This window comes from Suncus etruscus, chromosome 10 (assembly GCF_024139225.1).
Source record: "Suncus etruscus isolate mSunEtr1 chromosome 10, mSunEtr1.pri.cur, whole genome shotgun sequence".
Classification (NCBI taxonomy): domain Eukaryota; kingdom Metazoa; phylum Chordata; class Mammalia; order Eulipotyphla; family Soricidae; genus Suncus; species Suncus etruscus.
In genome coordinates this window covers 3384357-3411152 of record NC_064857.1, presented here as the reverse complement: position 1 = coordinate 3411152, position 26796 = coordinate 3384357, and the positions used below count along the sequence as shown (strand labels likewise).

Genomic DNA, 26796 nt, shown 5'->3' with positions numbered 1-26796 from the left:
GAAATGAAAATCAGTGGAAAGTGCCACAGATAGTCTCCAAGATTGTTGGGAGTAATTCCTGAGAGCAGAGCCAGAGTAAGTCCTGGACAACTCTGGGTGTGGCCCCAATCTCACAAAACTAAATAAATAACTATAAATAAATAAACAAAGAAACAGTGAGGCTCAAGAGAATGACTGGTTTAGGTTATAAATTCCTGAGTAAACACATCTTGAGAGGGTAGGGAATGTGGTGTAGAGTGGGGATTAAAAACCATAAAATAATTCTAGGCAGATCACCTCATTACTATGTTCTGCCTCAGTATGGAGATGGAGGGTGGGGCCTGAGAAGGAAGCAGATGTAGAGGCTCCACCCCAATTATGTTACCTTCCAAAGTCTCACATATAGATGGGATCCTAGAGTGTAGACATGAAGGACTAACTTTATGGCTTTATTTATCTTCAGTACATGCAAGCTTCACATCACCCCCAAGACACAGGCACTGTCATTCCCATTGGACTGTCATAGTGACTTGTCAAGTCATTATCAAGTGACAGGGCCAAGATTATGGCCAACCAGTAACCCACGAGTGGGTCTCAGTCACTAAACATCTGATAAGCAGGGACTGAAGAGATAGTACAGGATGCAAGATACTTGCCTCGCATGCAGCTAACCCTAGGACTTGCATATGTTCTCTGACTGCCCAATATGATGATGCCTGAGCACAGAGCCAGAAGTAAGCTCAGAGTGTAGTCAGGTGTGGCCATCAAACCAAAATATATGTACATGCACAAACACATACATACATACATACATGCATACATTCAGATGTATTTTGGGGGGCACATCAATCTATGCTCTCAGGGATTATTCCTAGGAATTGTTCCTGGTGGGTTTAGGAGAGCATATGTGATTGTGGGGATCAAACTAGAGTCAGCTACACAGAAGGCGAGCACCCTACCCATTCAACTATCGCTCTGGACTGCTCCTGATAAACTATTTAATGTCTTAAAGTAACTTCCTCCTTTATTCCAGTTGGCCAATATGATGATTATGGGCAATGATAGGAGAAGCAAATTGGAGTTAAGATAGTGTTAAAATACCAAGAGTTTTTTATCCGGTGTGACTCAAGTCCCAGATCTGGGTGTCAGAGGGGAATGGAGAGGGCATTAAAGAAGCAATGCAACAGGGCAGTTTTAAGGTAAGATAATGTTCATGTGTCTGTGCAGAAGCTTCACTGAAACTGCTTCAGACCTGAGATCTAAAGCAAACCAAGTTGGGCCCAAAATCTCAAGTCTATGTTAGAGTTCTATGAATAAAATAAATGGCATATACAATCATGTATGGAAGGGAAAAAACCAACTCCAGTTTCACATCAGTCTGAATTTCTAAGGCAGCACAGAAGAAGAGACTGCAAATCATCTCTGAAGAGAATCGCTGGAGAGGATTCATAAAGATGAGAGGAATTTTTGTTGGCCTTCCTGGAATTAAAAGAATAGAGATCTAGTGCCCTATTGAAAAAAAAAAAAAAGCCTCCGTATTTCTGTCTGCAAAACAGAAGAGTGATGTTCAGACGCAATGACCTAGTGCGGTGAAGGGGGCCATTGCTCTTGGGGAACTTACTCCTCTAGCACTTTCATCTTCTCTCCTTTCTTGAAAGACAAGTCATCTTGGTGAATGCCATCGTAGGGGTATAAGGCTATGACAATGTCTCCTTGCTCCTCTGGGTCTAAAATCAGAAAACAAAACAATGATATCTAAGGTTTCATCAACAGTGGAATCAATTAAAACTCATGTGAAAGTTCCACCACTCCAGGAAGTCACCAACCCAAGCCTGTATACAGAAAGATCCCAGATGCTAACGGTCCAACCTCACTGCTTTATGACTAATCTCTACAGAGGTATCAAACCAACAAAAATTCCAGGTACACAAGATTTGGTAAAACTTTGGGGCTCTCACACCAGTGAACTCTCACTGGTGCCTACTTCAATCCACAGATGCGCAATTCTTCTAGAATTCTTCTAGAACCCCAGAATGGCATGTAGAAAACACCACACTGCAAGCATGACAATGGGGAAACAATGCAAACCTCCACCATGCTTAGAGAATGAAGATGGTAGCCCGATAAGTAACAACCACTTATGTAGCCTCTCAGATAAGAATTTTAGAGAATAAATAGGAAGGATATTTAAAGAACTCAAAGAAAGCATGGAGTGAACTAATTGAACCACAACCAAGACTCAAGAAGCTATGAAAACAGAAATGAGAAAAATTCAAACTGAAATAAAAATTCAAGCTGAAAAACTTAATAGGCAAAATGAAAAACTTACAAAAAGGCTTCACTAGCAGAGTAAAAGCCACTGAGGACAGAATCAGTAAGCTGGAAGATGAGATGCATAATAATTCCAAAAAACAGAAGAGGCTGGAAAAGAACCTTAAAATATATGACCAGACTTTGGAAAAAATGCTCAATGAATGTGAACAGATGAAAATAGAAGTCTGGTATAAATTTAACAGAAATAAGATAAGAAACATTAAACTCCCAAAGATCCAAGGAGAAAATCCACATGAAAAATCATCAGTCAAGGATATCGGTGAAGAAAAGTTCCCGGAACTAAAGAGTACATACAACTACATTCTGGATGCCTAAAGAGTATCAGCTGAAAGAGATCCAAAGAATAGCACCTCAAGGCACATCATAGTCACAATGATGAATTCTACAGATTGGGATAGAATCATGAAGGCAGGAAGATCAAAAAGGGAAATCATATACAAAGAAGCACCTTAAGATTTACAGTGGGATTTATCACAAACCCTCAAGGCCTAAATACAGTGGTATGATATAGTAACAAAACTCAACTAAATGAATGTTTCTCCAAGAATAATTCACCCAGGGGCTGGAGAGATAGCATGGAGATAGGGTGTTTGCCTTGCATGCAGAAGTACAGTGGTTCAAATCCCAGCATCTCATATGGTCCCCCAAGCCTGCCAGGAGCGATTTTTGAGCATAGGTAGAGCCAGGAGTAACCCTGAGTGCTGCTGGGTGTGACCTCCACCCCCCCAAAAATAAAACAAGAATAATTCACCTAGCCAGACTTACATTCAGGTGTGAAGGAAAGATGCACAGCTTCACAGATAAACAAGAGTCAACATGGTTTTTACAAATTCAAAACTAACTTTACTTATTTATTTATTTTGGTCTTTGGGCCATACCCGGTGATGATCAGGGATTACTCCTGGCTATGCACTCAGAAATCGCTCCTGGCGTGGGGGACCATATGGGATGCTGGGGATCAAACCGAGATCCGTCCTGGGTGAGCCGCGTGCAAAGCAAATGCCCTACTGTTGTGTTATCTCTCCGGCCCCTCAAACCAACTTTAAAAAAAAAGAACCGAAGTCTACTGAAGGCCCAACAAACAAACTGAACTCCTACAAATAGATGACACCTAATCCCATGACAATCATCTCTCTCAACATCAATGAACCAAAAGCACCAATTAACAGACAAAGTGACAAAATGGATCAAAAATTAACTCAACATTTTGCTGCTTACAAGGAACACACCTGAATAGTCAGAGCAAACATAGACGAAGAATCAAAAGCTGGAGAACAATCATTCAAGCAAACGACTTTTTTTAGAAAGGCTGGGATGTTCATACTAATAGCAGACAACACAGACTATGGGCTTAAAAAAGTTAAAAGAGACAGAGATGGGCATTTTTTACTAATCAAGGGATGTGTACACCAAGAATAAATTATACTTCTTTTTTTTTTAGTTTTTGGGTCACATCCGGTGGTGCTCAGGGGTTACTCCTGGCTGTCTGCTCAGAAATAGCTCCTGGCAGGCACGGGGGACCATATGGAACACCGGGATTTGAACCAACCACCTTTGGTCCTGGATTGGCTGCTTGCAAGGCAAACACCATTGTGCTATCTCTCCGGGCCCATAAATTATACTTCTTTTTTTTTTTTTTTTTTTTTTTTGGTTTTTGGGCCACACCCGTTTGACGCTCAGGGGTTACTCCTGGCTATGTGCTCAGAAATCGCCCCTGGCTTGGGGGGACCATATGGGACGCCGGGGGATCGAACCGCGGTCCGTTCCTTGGCTAGCGCTTGTAAGGCAGACACCTTAGCTCTAGCGCCACCTTCCCGGCCCCATATACTTCTAAACATATATGCACCTAATGATGGGTGCATAATTATGGGTGAAACACATTTAAAACTACTGCTGATGGATTGGAGAGATAGCACAGCAGTAGGACAGTTGCCTTGCATGCTTCCAATTCAAAACAAACAGTGTTTCTAATCCTGGCATTCCATATGGTCCCCTGTGCCTTCCAGGAGTGATTTCTTAGTGCAGAGCCAGGAGTAATGCCTGAACGTCACTGGGTGTGACCCAAAAACCAACCAAACAAACAAACAAGAAAAAAAACTACTGCTGATAAACATGAAGCCATCAGTAATAACAAAATAGGAGTGGGAGATTTCAACAGTACCTTGTCACCCCTTGATAGGTAAACTAGGTTAAGACAAAACAAAGATATACTGGCTCTGAAAGAAGAAATAGAAGAGAGTGGTTTAGAAGATATATAGAGCTTTCTTCCCCACCCCCCCAGAGGAGAGCGCACATGCAGTCCTCCACTACCATAAATTACACAGTTGAGTTTCCCACATTTGGGGAAATTGCAGGGCTCAGCACGCCTGGAGTGCAATGGGCGAGCCTCTCTCTGGGGAAACCATCTTCGTGATCATTCCATTGATAAACACAGATATAACAATCTTCAAAATATACTAACAAATAGAAACCAACAAATAATCAAGAAGCTTATATACCATGACCAAGTAAGATTCATTTCAAGGATGCAAGGATGCGAGTCCATTATGTGTGCTTGTCCCGACTGTGGGAAACAGTGCATAAACCTTTCCAGAACTAGAGCACATAAACAGCAGCTGAAAACCAGCTTCAGGGTCCTGATCTCAGATGTCGTTGATTCCTAAATTCTTGCATTGGCCCTGCCTTAATTTCCCTTTATCCTTCTTTAATTTTTTGTTTAATGTTTCAGAGGAGTTAATAAAGTGATAATAATAATAAAACAAACATGTGAGTCAATCAATATAAAACACACTATCAATAAAAGAAAAAACAAAAACCATATAACCATATCAAAAGATGCTGAGAAGACATCTGACAAGGGCTAGTACTCATTCATGGGAAAAAAAAATTCTCAATAAGAAATTGAAGGAAATTTCCTCAATATTGTCAAAGCCATTTATCATAAACCTATTGCAAACATTATTCTCAGTGGTGAAAAAAAAAAAACTAAAAGCCACTAAGATCTGGCACAAAGCAGGTGTGCCCCAGTCTCACCACTTCTATTCAAAATAATACTGGAAGCACTTGACATAGCAATTAAGCAAGAAAAAGACAGAAAGGGCATCAACATAGGAAAAAAAGAAGTGAAACTCTCATTGTTTACAGATGACATGATACTTTATGTAGAAAATCCTAAAGATCCTACAAAAAAAACTAGAAAAAGTAGACTTGTATAGTAAAGTATCAGGCTACAAAGTTAATATGCAAAAATTTATTGCTATTCTATACACAAATAATGAAAAAGAAAAAAATTTTAAAAAAAGAGTCCTATTCACAATTGTGTCTCAGGCAAAAGAGAGGGGACTGAGTGATAGCACAGTGGGTAGGGAATTTGCCTTGCACACAGCTGACCTGGGTTTATTTCATGGTCTCCCATAAGGTTCTCTGAGTCTGCCAGCAGTAACTTCTGATTTTATTTATTTATTTATTTATTTATTTTTTTGGGCCACACTCGTTTGATGCTCAGGGGTTACTCCTGGCTAAGCACTCAGAAATTACCCCTGGCTTGGGGGGACCATATGGGACACTGGGGGATCGAACCATGGTCCTTCCTTGGCTAGTGCTTCCAAGGCAGACACCTTACCTCTAGTGCCACCTTGCCGGCCCCAATTTTTTTGTTTTGTTTTTTTGTTTGTGTGTTTGTTTTTGGGCCACACCCACTTGATGCTCAGGGATTACTCCTGGCTAAGCGCTCAGAAATTGCCCCTGGCTTGGGGGACCATATGGGACCCCGGGGATCGAACCGTGGTCCTTCCTTCGCTAGCGCTTGCAAGGCAGACACCTTACCTCTAGCGCCACCTCGCCGGCACCAGCAGTAACTTCTGAGTGAGAGACAGGAGTAACCCTTGAGCATCACTGGGTGTGACCCAAAAGCCAAAGAAAAAAAGAAAAAAAAAGTGAAAGGCAGGGCCCGGAGAGATAGCACAGTGGCTGCAAGCAGCCAATCCAGGACCAAAAGTGGTTGGTTCGAATCCCGGTGTCCCATATGGTCCCCCGTGCCCGCCAGGAGCTATTTCTGAGCAGACAGCCAGGAGTAACCCCTGAGCACCGCCGGGTGTGACCCAAAAACCAAAAAAAAAAAAAAAAAAAGTGAAAGGCATATAGAAAGAAAACTACAGAAAAACTGCTTCAAGCAAAAAAGAGAGGGCCTGTTCCCCACCAGCCACATGCCCATCAATGTGGGTGCCATCTAGACCCACAAGACCCATGGCACCAGGACTCATACAACCCACAGGAACTCACTGCATGCACATCAACGGAGGTGAACTAACCCACCTCCCTCAAAAGGTGGAACCAAAGGAGCCTGGTCATTCTGCTACATGACTGTGCACTTCTCCTAGTGAATGAATGGCCCACAGCACAACACCTAGAAAACACCACACTACACGAATGACAATGGGGAAACATCTCAGGCCACCATTATGCTTAGAGAAAAAAAAAATGGCAGCCTTGATGACAGAAAAGTGCCAACCATCTTTTTAGCCTCTCAGACAAGAACATTAGTGAAGAAATATGGAGGATCCTCATAGAACTAAAAGAAAGCATAGAACGTTCTGAACGAACCACAAATAAGAATCAAGAGAGTATGAAAGCAGAAATGAGAAAACTCCAAATTGAAATAAGGACTGAAAAACATGGCAAAATGAAAACCTCACTGGAAAGCCTCTAGAACAGTAAAAGTGGCTGAGAACAGAATCAGTAAGTTGGAAGATGCGTTGCATAACAACTCCAAAATAAGAAGAGGTTGAGAAGGATCCTTAAAACAAGGCATCAGACAATAGGGAAAAAAATTCTCAAAGAATGGGAACAGACAAAAATCGAAGTCCTTGATAAACTCAACAGAAACAACATAAGAATCATTGGAGTTCAACATCATTGGACTAAATGTACCAGTGAAGAGGCACCAAGTGGCAAATAGACTAAAAAGCTGAATCCGACGTTCTGCTACAAGAAATACAGCTGAATAGTCAGAACAAGTATAGTCTCAAAATCAAAGGTTGGAGGACAGTCATCTAAGCAAGCAACTCCCTTAAAAACTTATCAACCATCTTTGCCTCTATGGCAGGGGTCTCAATCTCGTGGCCCACGGGCTATTTGCGGCCCTCTGCACAACATTTTGTGGCCCACGGCTGGCCTTCAAATATCGCATTATTCGCTCACCGAATAATCGCAATAAAAAATGCATTAGTAAGAAAAAAATATCACATTAAACATTCACATACCCTGAGCAGTTCTGTTTGGGGTATGCAAATGTTTAATGCGATTTTTTTGCAAATTTTTTTCTTCCTAATGTGATTGTTTTATTGGGAATATTCAGTAAGCGAAATCCCTTATGCAGCCCTGCCTCACCCTGACTTTGCCTCCTGCGGCCCCCAGGTCAATTGAGTGTGAGACCCCTGCTCTATGGTACATGATAGTTCGCATGTAGGCGGCAGGCATTTGTATGTAGTGCTGCAAGTTCATCTGCAGGTAATTTAAATATTGGCTAAAAGGTCAGCAGTTTCGTTTCCTTGAGCCATCAGCCCTGGGAGGCCTAAATGGGCTCTCATGTGAGAGATGAAAATTGGCTCAGAATGTTTTTGCAGAAGGGCTTGTAATTGCTGAAGCAAGTGTTGAATAACCTAGTTATAAGCATTTAAAGAAATGGTTACTAAGCCTGGGAACAATCCTAGCACATATGCTGAATCAGTTACTACATCGCATGGCTCTGAAATATGTTATAGTAAGTAATTTAAAGTAGCAAGTTTGATTTGTTGAGCAGACTTGTAATTTGTAATCATTGCTGTAGTCAGTGAAAGGCCAGTGGTATCTCCTTTATCTGATGATGACCCTTTAATGTAAGATACAGTGGCATCGGATATAAGGCAGGAATGGATAACAGAGGAGATTTACAAAATGTGTCCCTTTGAAGAACTCCCAGTCCTTTCCAGTCAGATATGGGAGGAAACTTTTCCTGAAAAATCTAATAGGGCTCCTTGAAGGGACACACTGAGAGGAAATATGCATTCTACTTCCTTTTTTGGAATTGGAAGAACCATTATTTCAGAATCAAAGCAAATGAAGAAACTGTGGAGCCTAGATTTAATGAAAAAAGCAGCAATCAATTCCAAATAAGGCACAAATGTGTGAGGTTGCTTGTTATGAAAATGAACCCATTCCAAATGACCCACACAACTGAGAAATAGCAACTGTAGGAGAATGAGAAGTAGTAAAAATTAAAAGACACACGTTCTCTCCAGATATGAACCTAGGAAGATAGTACTTTTGGAGCCAGTCCATGAAAAAATCTAATTCCTTTTGGGCCTTTGAAGTTAAACACCGAGTGCTTTTTAAGTTTGGATTTCCTTCCAGTGTGCTGAATAAATTGCTGAGTTCAGAGTTTGGGATTACAAGGGAGGAACAGATACAATTTATATCACCTAAGAATTTTTGAAAATTATTAAGGGTTCTTAGATTTTTCTGATAAATAAAAATTTTTTGAGGATGCACTGAAGTATACTTCAGTATGAACTTGAAGACCAAGAATTGAAACAAAGGCAAAGTCTGAATTTTTTTTCTGTGACTATTTTTAAATCAGCAACCTGTAACCCACTGATAACATATTCACACAAACATTGTCATTCTCTTGTCTGTAGAGCAGAATATGAGAGTATCATCCATATAGTGGACCAAATATGCATGGGAAAACTCTGTTTTTCAGTAAACAACAAAATATTGACAAAAGGTGGGTGAGTTCGCCATGCCCTGAGCTAAAACATCCATTGGAAGGATAAAGGGGCCTACAAAAATAACTTAACACAACTTATAAAATTAGAAAATGGTCAACTAAATGTACCAAAAATAGGCAGGCAAAAGGAAATAACAAAGATTAGAGAAGAAATTAATGAATTGAAAATTCTAAAAACTGGGGTTGGAGAGATAGCATGGAGGTAAGGTGTTTGCCTTGCATGCAGAAGGATGGTGGTTCAAATCCCGGCATCCCATATGGTCCCCTGAGCCTGCCAGGAGTGATTTCTGAGCATAGAGCAAGGAAGTAAGCCCTGGGCGCTGCCGGGTGTGACCCAAAAACCAAAAAAAGAAAATTCTAAAAACAATCCAAAATATCAAAGAAAGCAAAAGGTGGTCCTTTCATAAAATAAATAAGATCAACAAACACTAGCAAAACTCACAAAGGGAGAGAAACTTAATAAAGCAAATTACAAATGAAAAGGGGAGATCACTACAGATACTACAGAAATTCAAAGGGTAATCAGAGACTACTTTGAGAAACTATGCCAACAAACAAGAGAAAATGAAAGAAATGGATAAATTATTGGATTCAAAACCTTCTACGGCTAAAAGGATGATTAAGCATATATGAACAAACCCATCACTATTGAGAAATTTAAAATGGTAATAAAAAGTTTTCTCCAAAACAAAAGCCCAGGTCCTGATAAATTCACTAATGAATTATTTAAAACTTTTCTTTTTTTTTTGGTTTTTGGGCCACAACTGGCGGTGCTCAGGGGTTACTCCTAGCTGTCTGCTCAGAAATCGCTCCTGGCAGGCACGGGGGACCATATGGGACACCGGGATTCGAACCAACCACCTTTGGTCCTGGATCGGCTGCTTGCAAGGCAAACACCGCTGAGCTATCTCTCCGAGCCCTATTTAAAACTTTTCTTTTTTTTTTTGTCTTTTTGGTTTTTGGGCCACAAAAACTCAGGGGTTACTCCTGGCTATCTGCTCAGAAATAGCTCCTGGCAGGCACGGGGGACCATATGGGACACCGGGATTCGAACCAACCACCTTTGGTCCTGGATCGGCTGCTTGCAAGGCAAACGCCGCTGTGCTATCTCTCCAGGCCCTATTTAAAACTTTTCAAGAGGAACTACTACCAATCCTTTTTTAGGCTCTTCCAGGAAAATGAAGAAACAGAAACACTTACAAATGATTTCTACAAAGCTAACATCATCCTGATACCAAAACCAGGCAGAGATGCCACAAAAAAGAGAACTACAGACCAACATCCCTGATGAACACAGATGAAAAATTCTCAACAAAATTCTGGCAAACAGAAACCAATACCTCATAAGAAGATTATACACCATGACCAAGTAGGTTTAATTCCAGAGATACAATGATAGCTTAACATACGCAAGTCAATCAACATAATACACCAAATCAATAAAATAAAAAATAAAAACCATCTGGTCATAAGAATAGATGCAGATAAAGCATTTTTTGAGATCCAACACTCATTCATGGTAGAAAAAAACCTCTAACAAGATTGGAAAGAAAAGTATAGTCAAGTACAGTCAGTATAGTCAAGGCCATTTGCCACAAGCCTATGGCAAATATTATACTCAATAGAGAAGACTTTCCTCTAAAATCTAATACAAGACAAGGCTGTTTCCTCTCTTCACTCCTATTTATCATAGTACTAAAAGTACTTGCCATAGAAATTAGGCAAGAAAAAGATAACAAGGGCATCCAGGTAGTAAAGGAAGAATTCAAACTCTCACTGTCTGCAGATAACATGATATTATATTTATAAAACCCTAACAACTCTATCAAAAAGCTTCTGAAAACAATAGATTCATATAGAAAAGTGACAGGCTACAAAATAAACATGCAAAAAATCAGTTTGAAATAAAAAAACTATGTAAAAGATCAATGAAAACAAGAGTTTTTTTTTCCTTTGGGGGAAAAAAAACAAGATAAACCACTAGAAAACCAGAAAAAACCTCACACAAATAATAATAATAATAATAAAGAAGAAGTTGTCATTATAAAAACAACCTCATTTACATTAACACCACAGAAGTTAAAATACCTTGGAGTCAACTTAAAAAAAGAGGTGAGAGACCTATAGCAAAAAACAAAACAAAACAAAACAAAACAAAACAGAAAAAAAACCTACAACAAACTGTTTCAAGAAATAAAATAGAACTCAAGGATATGAGCAACACAAATTCTGTTCATGGATTGGAAGGATTAACATCATTAAAATGGCAATACTCCCCAAAGCATTGCACAGATTTAATGCAATCCCTCAAAGGTTACCCACGACATTCTTCAAAGAGTGGATCAATCACTCCTGAAATTCACTTGGAACAATAAACGCTCATGAATACTTAAAGCAATCCCAAGGAAAAAGAAGATGGAAGTATCACTTTTTCCAACTTTAAATTGTATTTCAAAGCAATAGTCATTAAAACAGCATGGTGGGCCCGGAGAGATAGCACAGTGGCGTTTGCCTTGCAAGCAGCCGATCCAGGACCAAAGGTGGTTGGTTGGAATCCCAGTGTCCCATATGGTCCCCCGTGCCTGCCAGGAGCTATTTCTGAGCAGACAGCCAGGAGTGACCCCTGAGCACTGCCGGTTGTGGCCCAAAAACCAAAAAAAAAAACAAAAACAAAAAAAACCAGTATGGTAGTAGGATAAAGACAGACCCTCAGATCAATGAAATAGACTTGAATATTCAGAGAATGTTTCCCAGACATACATCATTCTTTAATCAATTATTTTAATTTACTTAAATTAAATTACTTTATTTAATAAATTACTCTATAAGGTATATAGAAGAAAACATAGGCAATACACTCCATGAAGTTAAAACTAAAGGCATCTTCAAACCCATCAGATAAGAGGCTAATATCTAAGATATAAAAGATACTGACAGAACTTAACAAAAACAAAGAAAAAACTAACTTCGTCAAAGAAAAATGGGAAAAGAAATGAACAGACATTTCCACAAAGAATAAATACAAATGAACAAAAGGCACATGAAAAAATGCTCCACATCACTAATCATCAGGGAAACGTAAATCAAAACAACAGTGATATATTATGTCATACCACAGAGACTTCCATGTTTTCCCCAAAATAAGACATCCTCTGAAAATAAGACCTACTTACAGTTTTCCTTCTGGGTAAAATATAAGGCATCGCCCCAAAATAAGCCCCCCCACCCAGGATCTGTCTTAGAATGAAAATTAATTTACCATAACTGGTTGCTAGGGCTACCCTGAGTGGCGTCCGTAGGATTCACAGTTTATCTGCTCTGTGTTGGCAACTCTCATACTACTGTACTATATTGTAATAAATTTCCTTTATTTTCATTTAACAATAAATGTGTACTATATTCTTTTTCATGGAAACGCAAGACATCTCCTGAAAAGAAGACCTAGCACATCTTTGGGAGCAAAAATAAATATAAAAGACACTGTCTTATTTTCCAGGAAACAGAAAACACACATCACAAAAAACAACAACCAGTGCTAGCATGGATGTCCAAAAAAAGGGACTCTCGTTCACAACTGGTGGGAGTGCAGATTGGTTCAGCCTTTCCGGAAAACAATATGGCTATTCCTCAAAAAGCTAGAAATGGATTTTTCATATGACCCAGAAACACCATCCTAGGGATATACCCCAGGAACACAAAAAAATATACCCTCTGCACTCATATGTTCATCGCAGCACTATTTACAATAACCAGAATCTGGAAACAACTCAGGTGCCCGACAACAGAACTGTCAACATGTACACAATGAAATACTATGCAGTCATTAGGAAAAATGAAGTCATGAAGTTTGATTATACATGGATGGACATGGAGACTATTATGCTGAGTAAAATGAACCAGAAGAAAAGGGGTAGATATAACATAATCATTTGTGGGATTAAGAAAAACAAGAGATAACTTAGTAATAGACCCAAAGACAATAGAGAGAAGGACCAGGAGGTCCAGCCCAGGGTAGGAAGCTCACCCCAAAGATGGTGAGTGTAGCTAGAATAGAGAAGGGTCAATAATAGGTCAATAATAATGACAATAATAGTTGGAACTGATTGCCCTGAACAAGAGCTCAGTGCTGAAAGTGGAGAAACTAACAGGCAATGCACCCCTCCACTAACAATAGTGCAAACCACAGTATCAAAAAGGAGAGATAGAGAAGGAGGAGGAAAAAAGGAGAGAGAAGAAAAAGGAGAGAAAAAGAGAAGGTGGGAAGGTGGCGCTAGAGATAAGGTGTCTGCCTTGTAAGCTCTACCAAGGAACGGACCGCGGTTCGATCCCCGGCGTCCCATATGGTCCCCCCAAGCCAGGGGCGATTTCTGAGCACATAGCCAGGAGTAACCCCTGAGCAAATGGGTGTGGCCCAAAAACCAAAAAAAAAAAAAAAAAAAAAGAGAAGGAAGAAGAGAAGAAAGAAGGAAGAAAAAGAGAAGACAAAGAACAAATATAATTGCTAGTAAAGTTTTATAAAGTGTTTACAATTACAGAAATATATTTATATACTACATAGTATATATTTTATGGACCACACCCAGCAATATTTAGGGTTTACTCCTGCTTCTACATTCAGGGATCAACCCTGGAAGTTCCACAGGAGTCATATGGATGCTGGGGATTAATACAGTGTAGTCCTCATGCAAAGCAAGTGCACTTCCTATTGTAAAATCTATCAGGTCCTGCATTAATATACTTTGAAGTAAAAAAATTTGTTGTACATGAAATGTTTCTTTCTATATTTTTATGCAACTGAAGTTAGTTTATATCCTTTTAAGGACTCGATTGGATCCACAGAAGAGTAATTCTTGTCAGACCCCTGTACATAAAAAGGCATTGCATTGTGTGTGTCCATATTTTAAGAAACACATTTTCTATAATAAAGAGAAGAGGAGAAGGAGGAGGAAGAGGAGATGAAGAAGAAGAAGAAGAAGAAGAAGAAGAAGAAGGAGGAGGAGGAGGAGGAGGAGGAGGAGAGAGGAGGAGGAGGAGGAGGAGGAAGAGGAGGAGAAGGCGGCAATGCAGGGATGGGAAGGTGAGGGGATGGGGAGAAACAGGAGACATCGGTGGAGAGAAAGGTGCTGTGTTGAAGGATGGTGTTCATTGTATGACTGAAACCCAACAATGAACAATTTGTAACTATGGTGCTTAAATAAAGCAATTAAAAATAAAAAGACCCTGTGTCCCTCAGCCCAGCTCAGTGGCTCCTGTTTGGACTCTGAACTACAATGGAATCAAAATTTTTGATTTGTGATTAAATGAACATGCTTTACGCAAAAAAGAAAAAAAAATGAATATGTTGGCAGAAAATTTCTAACCAGCTCATTGGGCACAGAGAATGAGATGGCTTATAATGCAGGATCACTGGAATGTTGATTTGTTTTTGTTTCCGCCTTCTGAGACTCAGGGACATTTGACCCATGTTTCTAATGTGTATACATAGGGTGTGATAGTCATGGCCTCAGCTCAAACCTAGAGTAGTAATAAGTTGTGATACTATTTAATCACGTAAGATGCTCCATTTATTTCCCAATGGTGCTATCCACAATGGTGGTTGTAATCCAGATGTGCAGTGTTTTCACATAGGGTGGGCCGACAGTTTGCACACGGTCAAGCCATAGAAATAGAAGAAGGGCTGAAGCTATAGCACAGTGCGTAGGGTGTTTGCCTTGCATGTGGCCAACCCAGATTCAATTCCCAGCATCCCCTACGGTCACCTGAGCCTGCCAGGTGTGATTTCTGAGTGCAGAGCCAGGAGTATTCCTGAGCACCGCCAAGTATGGCCCAAACACCCCCCTACCCAAACAAGGCTGGTGGCCAGGGGCCCCTGGGAAGAGGAATGGAAAGTAGGATCTATTAAGCATTGATGATCCTTTGGGAAGATGAAGAGGTTCTGGAGACAGACTGGGAGGATAATTAACTGTATGCATATAGGATGATTAAATATGACCACAGTGATAGGATGCTAGGACATTTGCCTTACACAGGAATAATCTGGGTTCAAGTTCTGGTCCTCCAAGCCCACCAGGAGGAGCCCTGTATGCAGAGTTAGGAGTAAACTCTGAGCACTGCTGGGTATGATCCCAAAACAAAACAAATAAAACAGATTTAATGGCAACTTCATATTCTATATGCATTTATCCACAGCAAAAAGAAAACAACAGAATAGCTTCCCTCTAGAGACTCTACCAAAAATAACAAAACCACTGGGTGACTACGAAACATACCTTTCTTTTGAAATCTCTGTCCTGGTAAAAGCTGTGAATCTGGAACCTAAGAGAGAATATTTATTAGAAGAAAAATTTACACTTAGTTTTTCTTACAGTCATGTTATGCCTCCTATCATTTTGAACAGTTAGCAAAGGTTTAGACATGCTAAGTTAGTAAACTGGAAAGGAGAAGACAGAGAAGGAAGTCAGCATCGCTATTTCACAACCGGTGTGTGTGTGTGGCTCAGGAAATGACACCTTCTAGAGGCAGTCATTTGATTGTGGTGGCAGGAAATGTACAGACTGGACAGAGGCTTCCTCTCATTTGGGAACAAAACCCTAATATTATTGGGGCGATCATCTATAAAAAAAAAACAACTGGTAACACTTTCAATTCTGTGCAGATACAATGGGAAAAGTCATCTCTAAGCAGCTGGTGGTGTGGCCTGAGGGCTAGATCTCCCTTTCTCTTGCCTCCATGTTGTTTTGAGAAACTGGAATCCAGACACCAACAAAGACAGAGCAAAAGCAAGATATGGAAGGGGTCTGGGGTTTGGGTGACTGGTGGCTAAAGTTAATCACTGTAAGCAGACACCCTGTTTTAACACCCAGAACACACACCCTGCTTTTCCTAATCCCCTCAGCCTGTCTTCCCTACTCTTAGAAGCACACCTTGTTTTAAACCCCTCTCACTTTCTACCTCCTGGGCTGACAGAGTCCATGCCCTACTCCTACTCACCCCTAATAGAAATAGTCATCTCCCACCTACAATAAATGGGGTTACTCTCCTGAAGTGGCCTGCGGATGCTTCTTTGTGAGTCCTCTACTAGCCCGGGATCCAACCTTACCAGTGACTTTGACATCTTGGGATCTGATTTCACCAGTGTCATTTACAGGTGGCATTGCTACCTGGCCCAAGGCGGCTGATCTTCAGTTTGCCCAGACTTATTCTAAAATTATAGGCAGGGGGCCAGAGAGATGGCACAGTGGTAGGGCATTTGCCTTGCATGTGTCCGACCCAGGAAAGACCCGGTTGGGTTCCTGGCATCCCATATGTTCCCACAGCCTGCCAGGGGCGATTTCTGACTACAGAGCCAGGAGTAACCCCTGAGCACCACTGGGTAAGGCCCAAAAACCAATCAATCAATCAATAAGTTTAAAAAATAAAAATAAAATAAAATTGTAGGTAGGGCTCTGTTGCTGGAAGCTGATGGCAAGTCCTGACGGACTTTCTGGGTACAAATCCTAATTCTACACTGATTTTTAAGTTAAGTGGTGAGTTATCAGGAAGGACCCAGAGGCACAAAGGTGGACACTTTAATGACCTTTTGAGTCAAATTCCTTCCTAGCTTGATGGCCTTGGAAGGGTTGGATCTTTTGGATCCTGCCAAGGATGGTATAATAAGAAATCCATGTCCAGAAATTGTGTGATTTTGCTATTTCTTTTCTTATCAAAGTGACTTAGTAGAATGAGACCACCACAGTTTGTATTGAAATAAAGTTTCTGATCAAAATCTCCAATTGATGGAGTTGAGCTGAGGTGGAGAAAATTACTATATTTCATCAATCAATACTTATATCTTTAAATGTTATGCTTGCTTTAATTCACTTATATTTGTCTAAATAGCATCAGTGATCAATTTGAAGTGATTTAGAGAAAACAGACAAGAAACTAAAAGAAAGAAGTAACTGATTTGAGGAGGTGTTTGGACCACACTTGGCAGTGCTCAGGGGTTATTCCCTCAGAAATCACTCTTAGTGGGCTTGGGGGACCATATGGGGTGCTGAGGGTTGAACCCAGGTCAGCCGCATTCAAGGCAAAAGCTCTATTCACTGTACTACTGCTCTGGCCCAATGGTACCAGTTATTGAGCTGATTTTTAAATGAGTTTTTAATTTAAAAATGTTTTAAAATGATTATTCTAAGACTAAGTAAAGGGGTATGTACAGTTCCTCTACTCTCGCTCTCCTTCAGCTATTTTATTCTTTTTTTTTTTTTTTTTTTTTTTTTTTTTGGTTTTTGGGCCACACCCGTTTGACGCTTGGGGGTTACTCCTGGCTATGCACTCAGAAATCGCCGCTGGCTTGGGGTGACCATATGGGACGCCGGGGGATAGAACCATGGTCCGTCCTACGCTAGCGCTTGTAAGGCAGACACCTTACCTCTAGCGCCACCTTCCCGGCCCCCAGCTATTTTATTCTTAGAGTATGGATGAAATGCTGCCTCACTATTGTATCAGGCAACCCTGTCATCCTCCCTTCAGGGACCAAGTTTGACCAGAGCTGAGAGCTCTGGTGAACTGCAGGCATTTGGGCCACAGAAAAGCAAGAACTAATAAAACACTCAGAGCACAGGAAGGAACTGAAAGACAGCATTCATGTTTACTGATTTTGCTTTCTAACTGAATTTAAGCTATCTTTACTCTTAGTAAACTCTTAGTAAACTTGGTATTATTTTCCATTGCTTTTCTCATCAAAGGACATCTTCGTGTCACAAAAAGACAAAGAAACAAACACACACAATAATTTTCATTATGAAAACATGTCAAATACATAGCGTGTGACATCAGAAAAGCCAGATGTTTTATAAAAGATTATTGAAGCCTGTATGAAAACTGACTTTGACTCCTTAAGTTGAACAAAATTTTGTTTTTGTTTTCTCAACATTTTGTATATGTTCTACATAGCATGTGCTACATGTGTATGTTTTAAAACTAATTTATTTATATTTTTTTAGAATTTGGACCACACCCATTTGTGCACAGGGATTATTCCTGACTCTGCACTCAGAAATGACTCTTGGAAGGCTCAGGGGAACATATGGGATGCCAAAGATAGAACTCAGGTGTGCTGTGTGCAAGGTAAACACCCTATCTCACTGTACTCTCACTCTGGCTTCTTTATTAATTTTATTAATAAAAAATAATGAATAAATAAACAATATTTTATTTATTGATTAGTGTTAATTTATTAGTAATAAAACTAAAGCTGTGAATAGTCTTGTGCATTTTAAGTTTCTCTATATACAATGACACTATTATTTGGCTGTCCAGAAATTGCACGTACAATAACTTTTATGCTTTTGGTAATGGAAGTCAACCCAAGGCCTTCTATGTGAAGTATTTGCTTCTACCATTGAGCTATGTTATTCCCATGCCTGATAATTTAATAGCCTATGAAAGCCAACTGTAGCTAATAAGTTTCATTAATAAGATGAGTATGTGACACCCATTGTACCTGCAGGATAAGGAAAAATGTTGGGGCAGAACGTTGGAGCAGAAAGCTTGACTTGGCATTCCAAATCCAGCCAAGACACTTAAAAACATATCAGACTAGAGAAAGTCTAAAAACTTTTAATAAACTCATCATATTAGTACTAATACGGAATAAGCTGCTCCCAGATTAAATGCAAGGGAACTCCCTAAAAACCAGTTGATTGAAATGGATGTTTGTATGTGTCTCTATGGATACAATAAGTGGAAAACATGTAATATTTGAAATAAGTACACTACAATATTATAATTAGTTGGAAAATTATAAGTAACTGCAATTAAAAGTTATAATTATTTAAAGTTCTGCTCCTTTCTTTCATGACATGTTTTTCATTTGCCAAGCATTTTCTACATACTTAGAAGGTGTATCTCACATAAAATATCTGGCACCAATATCTGTCCAAAGATAGAAGGCAGAAAGGAGTTAAATTTTTTTCTCTTAATTTTCTAAAATATACTATACGATATTAATGTCTGCACAATTTTGAGTTAAAGAATGACAATATGGGAGGGGGGCAGGAGCAATAGCACAGCAGGAAGGACTAATGGCCTTCTAGGTGGCTAATATAGGTTCGATCCCACATTTTAAATGATCCCCAGAGCCTGCCAGGCGTAATTTCTTTTTATTATTATTATTTTTTATTTTTTGGTTTTTGGGCCACACCTAGTGATGCTCAGGGACTACTTCTGGCTATGCATTCAGAAATTGTCCCTGGCTTGGGGAACCATACGGGAAGCTGGGGGATCAAACCGAGGTCTGTCCTGAATGGACCACGTGCAAGGCAAAAGCCCTACTGCTGCACCATCTCTCTGGCCCCAGGAGTAATTTCTAAATGCAGAGCCAGGAGTAACCCCTGAGAACTGCCAGATGTGGCTCCCAAAGCAAAAACAAAAAAGAAAAGAAAGACAACATGGATGTAAGACACCAGAGAATATACTAGATCCTTTGTTAGTTTGTGTTTGAGTTCAGCATTCCTTCTTGTTCTAAATACTGTACTAAGCTCATTACCTATTGTAAGTGACTCAGTTCATCTGTCCATCAGAACCATCCATTAAGTGCTCACATGTCTCTCTACACATATGTTGGTATATGTGACACAGGTATTTAATATCAAAAGCGGATCTTTGTAATCAGTGATATGAAAGGTTATTATTTTTTCCAAGCATAACAAAGTGATCATGGCCTCTTCATTGTATATTAAGAGGCCTGTTTATCCTAAAATGACTATAAGCTCTTAAAAAATTAACTAAGAAAGCAAATCAAAATTATTTCAGACCCAATAAATCACTTTGATTTTTGGGTTTTTTTGCATGCACATGTTACAGGTTTGGGGTTTCAATGAGGCAGCTGTGCGTTGATCCTGTGGTGGCAATTGTCCCCTGACACTATCTACTTACTGGCCTCTGGTGTTTATTGGACGTTGGGTCTCTCACATAAATAGTTCGGTCAGTATTACGTACTGGTTGAGTCTTCAAATCTATCCCATCGTCATTCACATGGTCTTTCCTTTTTGATTTTATACATCCCATATTTCCTGTTGGAATAGAAAAGCAACGACAGAGTTTTACCATCTGAAAACTGGCTGCAATCCACTAAAATCCCAGAACAAGAAGAAGAGACTTTTGTTCTTCATCGCACACGTGAGCATGGATTCTCTGTACAAACTGATTCGCATGTTTGCTCATCTGGCCGTTCAGTGACTGACTATTTACTGAGCATAGATTTTAATATCAACAAGTGACAGTTCCTGCTAGAAAGTTGCTCATTATATTTATGGGGCTGAGGTCTGTGAGTTAAAACTGAAGCACAACATGGAGGCTCAACAATAAAGTGTTCAGGATCTAGGAAAGGACATCTGATTCAGCCAAGAGGAAAAGGAGGAGGTCAGGGAAAGCTTCCTGAAGGAAATGTTCTGATAGTCTTATTAGAAGATCAGCCAGGTGGTAAAGTGAAAGAGATTCCAGAAAAAAGGAACATCACACACAGTGGTAACTCTGAGGTGACTTGCTCCTTAAGCTTAGTCCACCTTGAGACGTTGACAAATTTGTGTTCAAGCACTTCATTGGAGGAAATTTCTCTAGTTCTAGGAGACTAAAACTTTGAGTCAAAGAACCAGGGGTTAGACGGAGTGGCAATGTGGAGATTAGATGCATGCTGAGGAACTTTTTTTAACCTAAAGACAAAGGACACTATGGTCAATTTGAAGAGGGGCCACAAAGTTTCAGAGGGAGGCATGATAGACCCCGGCTGTAACATAAATAAATAATGTGAGTGGCAACCTAGGGAATGTGGTGGCCTGATTTCTGCAAGACTATTGATAAAAGGCTGAACCACGCACACAAGATCTAATTTAAAGCACATCTTTTGGGAATAGAAACAATCAAACAATGAAATTCTAGGAGGCTTCCTAGTAAGAAACATGCAAAGAAGCTAGGAGAGACAGTGGAAGTAGAGGCACAATGGAAGAAACATCAACTCATGATTGGAAGCAACTTTTTAGAGCATGAGCCAGAAGAATAGTACAGAGCAGGCCTAGCCTTGCACATGGATGATCCCAATTAGATCCCCGGACCACTTAGGGTCCCCCCAGTTCAGTTGGGAGTAAACCTTGAACTAGGAAGTAAGGCCTAAACTACACCCACTGGGTGTGGCAACAAACCAAGGAAAGAAAAAGATTTCAGAGGAAGTTCAGAGCAGGTCAAATATATTTCTAAATGGTGAACTCCTTCATTTGTTTAGTCAAGTAATAATGACAGGACATGCAAAGTTCTGTGGGAACTGAAAGATGATTTAAGACACTGGAATCAGATACAAACCTTGCCTTATGGCACTGTCATCTGATCATTTTACATAGCTATAAATATATATATATGTATGAATGTACAAAGAAAAACCTAAATTTGCTGTGAGTTTCATTAAAAGGTCTTATGGGGGCTCCACTTCACTCTGTGGCCACACACATCTCCTCGTCAATGCACCCTAGCACAACATGCAGAAAACATATCACTACAGACACAACAATGGAGAAACAATGCAGGCCCAAGACCAGGCATAGAGAATAAAGATGGCAGCTTTAATGACCTGAAAAGTGCCAACCACTTATTTAGCCTCTTAGATAAGGAGTTTAGAGAATAAATATGAAGGATTCTCATAGAACTCAATGAAAGCATAGATTGAGGGGGCGGGGCAATAGCAGAGTGGTTAGGGCATTTGCCTTGCATGTGGCTGATCCAAAATGAACCTTGTTCAGTCCCCAGCATCCCATATGGTCCCCCAATCCAGGAGCGATTTCTGAGGGCATAGCCAGGAGTAACCCCTGAGCGTCACTCGGTGTGCCCCCCCACACACACACACAGCAGAAAGAAAGAAAGAAAAGATAGATTGAACTGAATGGACCACAAATAAGAATCAAGAGAATATAAAAATAGAAATCAGAAATCTCCAAACTGAAATAAAAGGACTGAAAAACATGGTAGGTGAAATGAAAATCTCACAGGAAAGCCTCTCCAACAGAGTAAAAACAGCTGAGGAGAGAATCAGTGAGCTGGAAGATGAGTTGTATAAAAATGCCATACAACAAAAGAGAATGGAAAAGAGCCTTAAAAAATGATCAGACAGTGGAAATATCCCAAAGAATGGGAACAAATGAAAATAGAAGTCTTTGAAACATACATAATGAATGAACATAAGAATAATGAATGAATATACATAAAGAAACAACATAAGAATCACTGGAGTCCCAGAACCCCAGGAAGAAAATCCCCAGGAAGAATCAACAGTCAAGGACATCATTACAGAAAAATTCCCAGAGCTAAAGATTGCATGCAACCAAATCCTGCATATTTGAAGAGTACCAGCTAAAAGAAACCCAAGGAAAAGCACCCCAAGATACATCCTAGTCACAACGACAAATCCCACAGATAGGGATAGAATACTGAAAGCAGCAAGGTCAAAGAGAGAAATTACATTCAACACCATCCAGGGCTCTTATTAATTTAATCAATTCAACAGGGAGCATCTTCAAGATTTACAGCAGACCTGTCACAAGAAACCCTCAAGGCCAGAAGGCAGTGGTGGGACATAGTGACAAAACTCAAATAAATGAATGTTTCACCTAGAATACTACACAGCCAGACTCACTTTCAGGTTTGAAGGAAGTATACATAGCTTCAAGGATAAACAACAGCTCAGAAACTTTGCAGATTCAAAAGCCCCTGTAAAAGAAAAACTAAAAGGTCTGCTTTAAGACAAGACCAACCAACAGATACACCAAACTTCTACACAAAGATGGCACTGAATCCCATGACAATGATCTTTCTCAATGTCAATGGACTAAATGCCGCAGTTAAGAGACAGAGTGGCAAAATGGATCAAAAAGCTGAAACCAACATTCTGCTGCCTACAAGAAACACACCTAAATAGTTAGAACAAACAGACTCAAAATCAAAAGCTGGAGGAAAATCATCCAAGCAAACAGCATCCTTAAAAAAGCTGGAGTGGGGGACCGGGAAGGTGGCGCTAGAGATAAGGTGCCTGCCTTGTAAGCGCTACCAAGGAATGGACCTCGGTTCGATCCCCCGGCGTCCCATATGGTCCCCCCAAGCCAGGGGCGATTTCTGAGCACATAGCCAGGAGTAACCCCTGAGCGTCAAACGGGTGTGGCCCAAAAACCAAAAAAAAAAAAAAAAGCTGGAGTGGCCATATTAATTTCAGATGACACTAACTTTAGACTCAGAAAAGTTATAAGGGACAAAGATGGACATTTCTTACTAATCAAGGGACATGTACAATAGGAAGAAATTTGACTCCTAAACATATACACACCCAATGAGGGACCAGCAAAATATTTAATACAATTGTTGACAAATATAAAAGATGATATCAATAGCAACACAATAATAGTGGGAGACCTCAATACTGCCCTGTCACCTCTTGATAGGTCAACCAGGCTGAAACCCAACAAAGAACATACTAGGTCTAAAAAGAGAAATGGAAGTGGGCTAGTAGAGATAGATAGATAATAGATAGATATAGATATAGATATAGATATAGATATAGATATAGATATAGATATAGATATAGATATAGATATAGATAGATAGGGCACTTCATCCCCAGAAACCTGGACACACATTCTTCTCCAATGCACATGAGTCATTCTCCAGGAGAGACCACATGCTGGCCCACAAAACATAACTCCACAAAATGAAGAGGACAGAAATTGTACAGACTACCTTTTCAAATCACAATGCACTGAAATTAGAAGTGAACTGCAAAGAGACACAGAAGAAAAACTTTAAAACCTGAAAATTAAACAGCTTACTACTGAACGACAAGTGGGTCAGAGGAAATCAAAAGATTCTTGGAAACTAATGAAGACACAAATTATCAGAATTTGTGGAACACAGCAAAAACAGTACTAAGGGGAAAATTTATAGCTTTGCAAGTACACATCAAGAAGGAAGAAGGGGCCTACATAAATAGCTTAAGGACACAGCTTATGAAATTAGAAAATGATCAACAAAATGAATCAAAAATAGGTAGGCAGATAAAAAAACAAAGCATAGAGAAGAAACCATGAAGCAGAAATCCAAAAAACAACCCAAAAGATCAACAAAAGCGTAAGTTGATTCTTTGAAAAAATAAACAAGATTGATAAACTACTAGCAAAACTCACAAAGGGAGAAAGAGAAACTTAATAAACTGAATTAGAAATGAAAGGGGAAGATGACTGATGATAATACAGAGATACAAAGCATAATCAGAGACTACATTGAGAAACTCTATGCCACAAAACATGAGAACCTGGAAGAAATAAATTCTTGGACTCTTACAACCTTCCACGGTTGAACAAGAATGGTGTAGCATATCTAAACAGCCCCATCACTATAGAGGAAATTAAAATAGTAATCACAATCTTCATAAAAAAATCCAAAAACACCTGGGCCCAGGCCCAGATGGATTCACTAATAAATTTTTTTTAAACCTTTCAAGAGGAACTATTAGCAATCCTTTCAGTGCTGGCAGGGATGTGGAGAAAGTGAATTCTCATTCACTACTGGTGGGAATGCCATCTGGTCCAGCCTTTATGGAAAACAACATGGAGATTCCTCCAAAAACAGGACATTGAGCTCCCATATGATCCAGCTAGACCACTTCTAGGGATATATCCTAGGAACACAAAAATACAATTCAAAAATCCTTTTCTCACACCTATATTCATTGCCACACTATTTACAATAGCTAGAATATTGAAACACAAAAACACAATACCAAAAATGCCTCTGTTCCTATACGATACAGCTATACCACTCCTATGGATTATACCCTAAAAACACAAAAATGAAATGCAAATATCCCTTCCTCACACCTATATTCATCACAGCACTATTTACAATAGCCAGACTCTGGAAACAACCAAGATGCCCTTCAACAGATGAATAGCTAAAGAAACTGTGGTACATATACACAATGGAGTATTATACAACCGTCAGGAGAGATAACGTCATGACATTTTTCTATACATGGGTGGACATGGAATCTATTATGCTGAGTGAAATATGTCAGAGAGAGAGAGAGAGAAAAACGCAGAAAAGTCTCACTCATCTATGGATTTTTTTGGGGGGGGGGGCACACCCATTTGACGCTCAGGAGTTACTCCTGGCTATGCACTCAGAAATCACTCCTGGCTTGGGGAGATCATATGGGACGCCGGGGGATGGAACTGCGGTCCGTACTACGCTAGCGCTTGCAAGGCAGACACCTTACCTCTAGCACCACCTTGCTGGCCCCTCATCTATGGGTTTTAAGAAAATTAAGGACATTATTATAATAAGGCCCAGAGACAATAGAGTTAAGGGCTGGAAGGGTTGGAAGGACCAGCTCACAATATGAAGCTCACCACAAAGAGTGGTGAGCGCAGTTAGAGAAATAACTACACTGAGAACTACCATGATGTTACTGAGTGCGTCTGGAAGGAGGGTGCTCCTTTTATGACTGAAACCCACCTCCAATCATGTATGTAACCATGGTGCTTAAATAAAGAAAAAAAAGAAAGAAAGAAAGAAAGAAAGAAAGAAAGCTCACAGCTTACTTAGCTCTGGCCTCTATCCCATGAGTTGCTATTGGGGCTGAGTCTTGCACTGATTTCTTCCTTCAGTAGTGGGGCTGTGAGCCTGCAAAGCATGGTCCTCCAGCCAACTCTAGTCCCCCAAACAAAGGGGCAGCCAGCACTTTGACTCAAATGAGCACATCACCTTCCTTATACTAAAGTTTCTGAAATGGACAGAGTTAACAGCACGCTATCCATAAGAGATGAGTTGTATATCGTAGCATTGTTAATGAATGAGAGAATTAGAATGCTTGCCTCAAATACAGGCTGGTGGGGGGGAGGGAAATGGGGGACATTGGTGATGGAAATGTTGCAAGGGTGAAGTGGGATGTTCTTTATATGAATGAAACTCAACAAGAATTATGTCTGTAATCAGATGCTTAAGCAAAAGTTAAACTACGGGGCCGAGAAGGTGGCGCTAGAGGTAAGGTGCCTGCCTTGCAAGTGCTAGAGTAGGATGGACCCGGTTCGATCCCCCGGCATCCATATGGTCCCCCCAAGCCAGGGGCGATTTTTGAGTGCATAGCCAGGAATAACCCCTGAGCGTCAAATGGGTGTGGCCCCCCCAAAAAAGTTAAAATACAAAAGATGAGGGGCGAAAAAGATAGCACGAAGGTAGGGCTTTTGCTTTGCATGCCCATATGGTCCCCTAAGTCTGCCAGGAGCGATTTCTGAGTGTAGAGCCAGGAGTAACCCCTGAGCGCTGCCGGGTGTGACCCAAAAACCAAAACAACAACAACAACAAACAAACAAAAAACAAAAGATGAGTTGTCGAGTATAGAGGTGTGGAATGAATCGATCCTAAGACCCAGAGAAAGTTCAGGGGTTGAGATCTTACATGAGGTCAATCTGGGTTCGCTCTCCAGCACTACAAGGGGTCCTTTGAGCCCCACCATAAGTGACCCTGACCACAGAGCCAGGAGTAAGCCCTGAGCACTGCCAGGTGTGCCCAACCATGCTTCTCCCAGTCCAAAACTAGAAAGACAAATGTACACTTTTTATTTTACCTGACCCAACTCCCGTGCTGCCCCCACCCACCCCCCAAGCTGTAGGTAACCAATGAGCTATTGAAGTGGTGCTGTA

General features: G+C 40.3%; 1 protein-coding gene and 1 pseudogene across 1 annotated transcript in view; both read right to left on the bottom strand.

Moving 5' to 3' along the window:
* Nucleotides 1-20131, bottom strand: part of LYN (LYN proto-oncogene, Src family tyrosine kinase) — an 86855-nt gene extending 66724 nt beyond the window's left edge. Inside the window, exons 1-3 of the mRNA XM_049781915.1 lie at nt 20000-20131; nt 15349-15394; nt 1601-1706 (exon numbers count right to left, since the gene is read on the bottom strand). Coding sequence (XP_049637872.1) covers nt 1601-1706; nt 15349-15394; nt 20000-20131 — 284 coding nt within the window. The remainder of the gene's footprint in view (nt 1-1600; nt 1707-15348; nt 15395-19999) is intronic.
* On the bottom strand, nt 4592-4745 carry LOC126021326 (uncharacterized; annotated as a pseudogene).
* Nucleotides 20132-26796: the final 6665 nt, after the last annotated feature.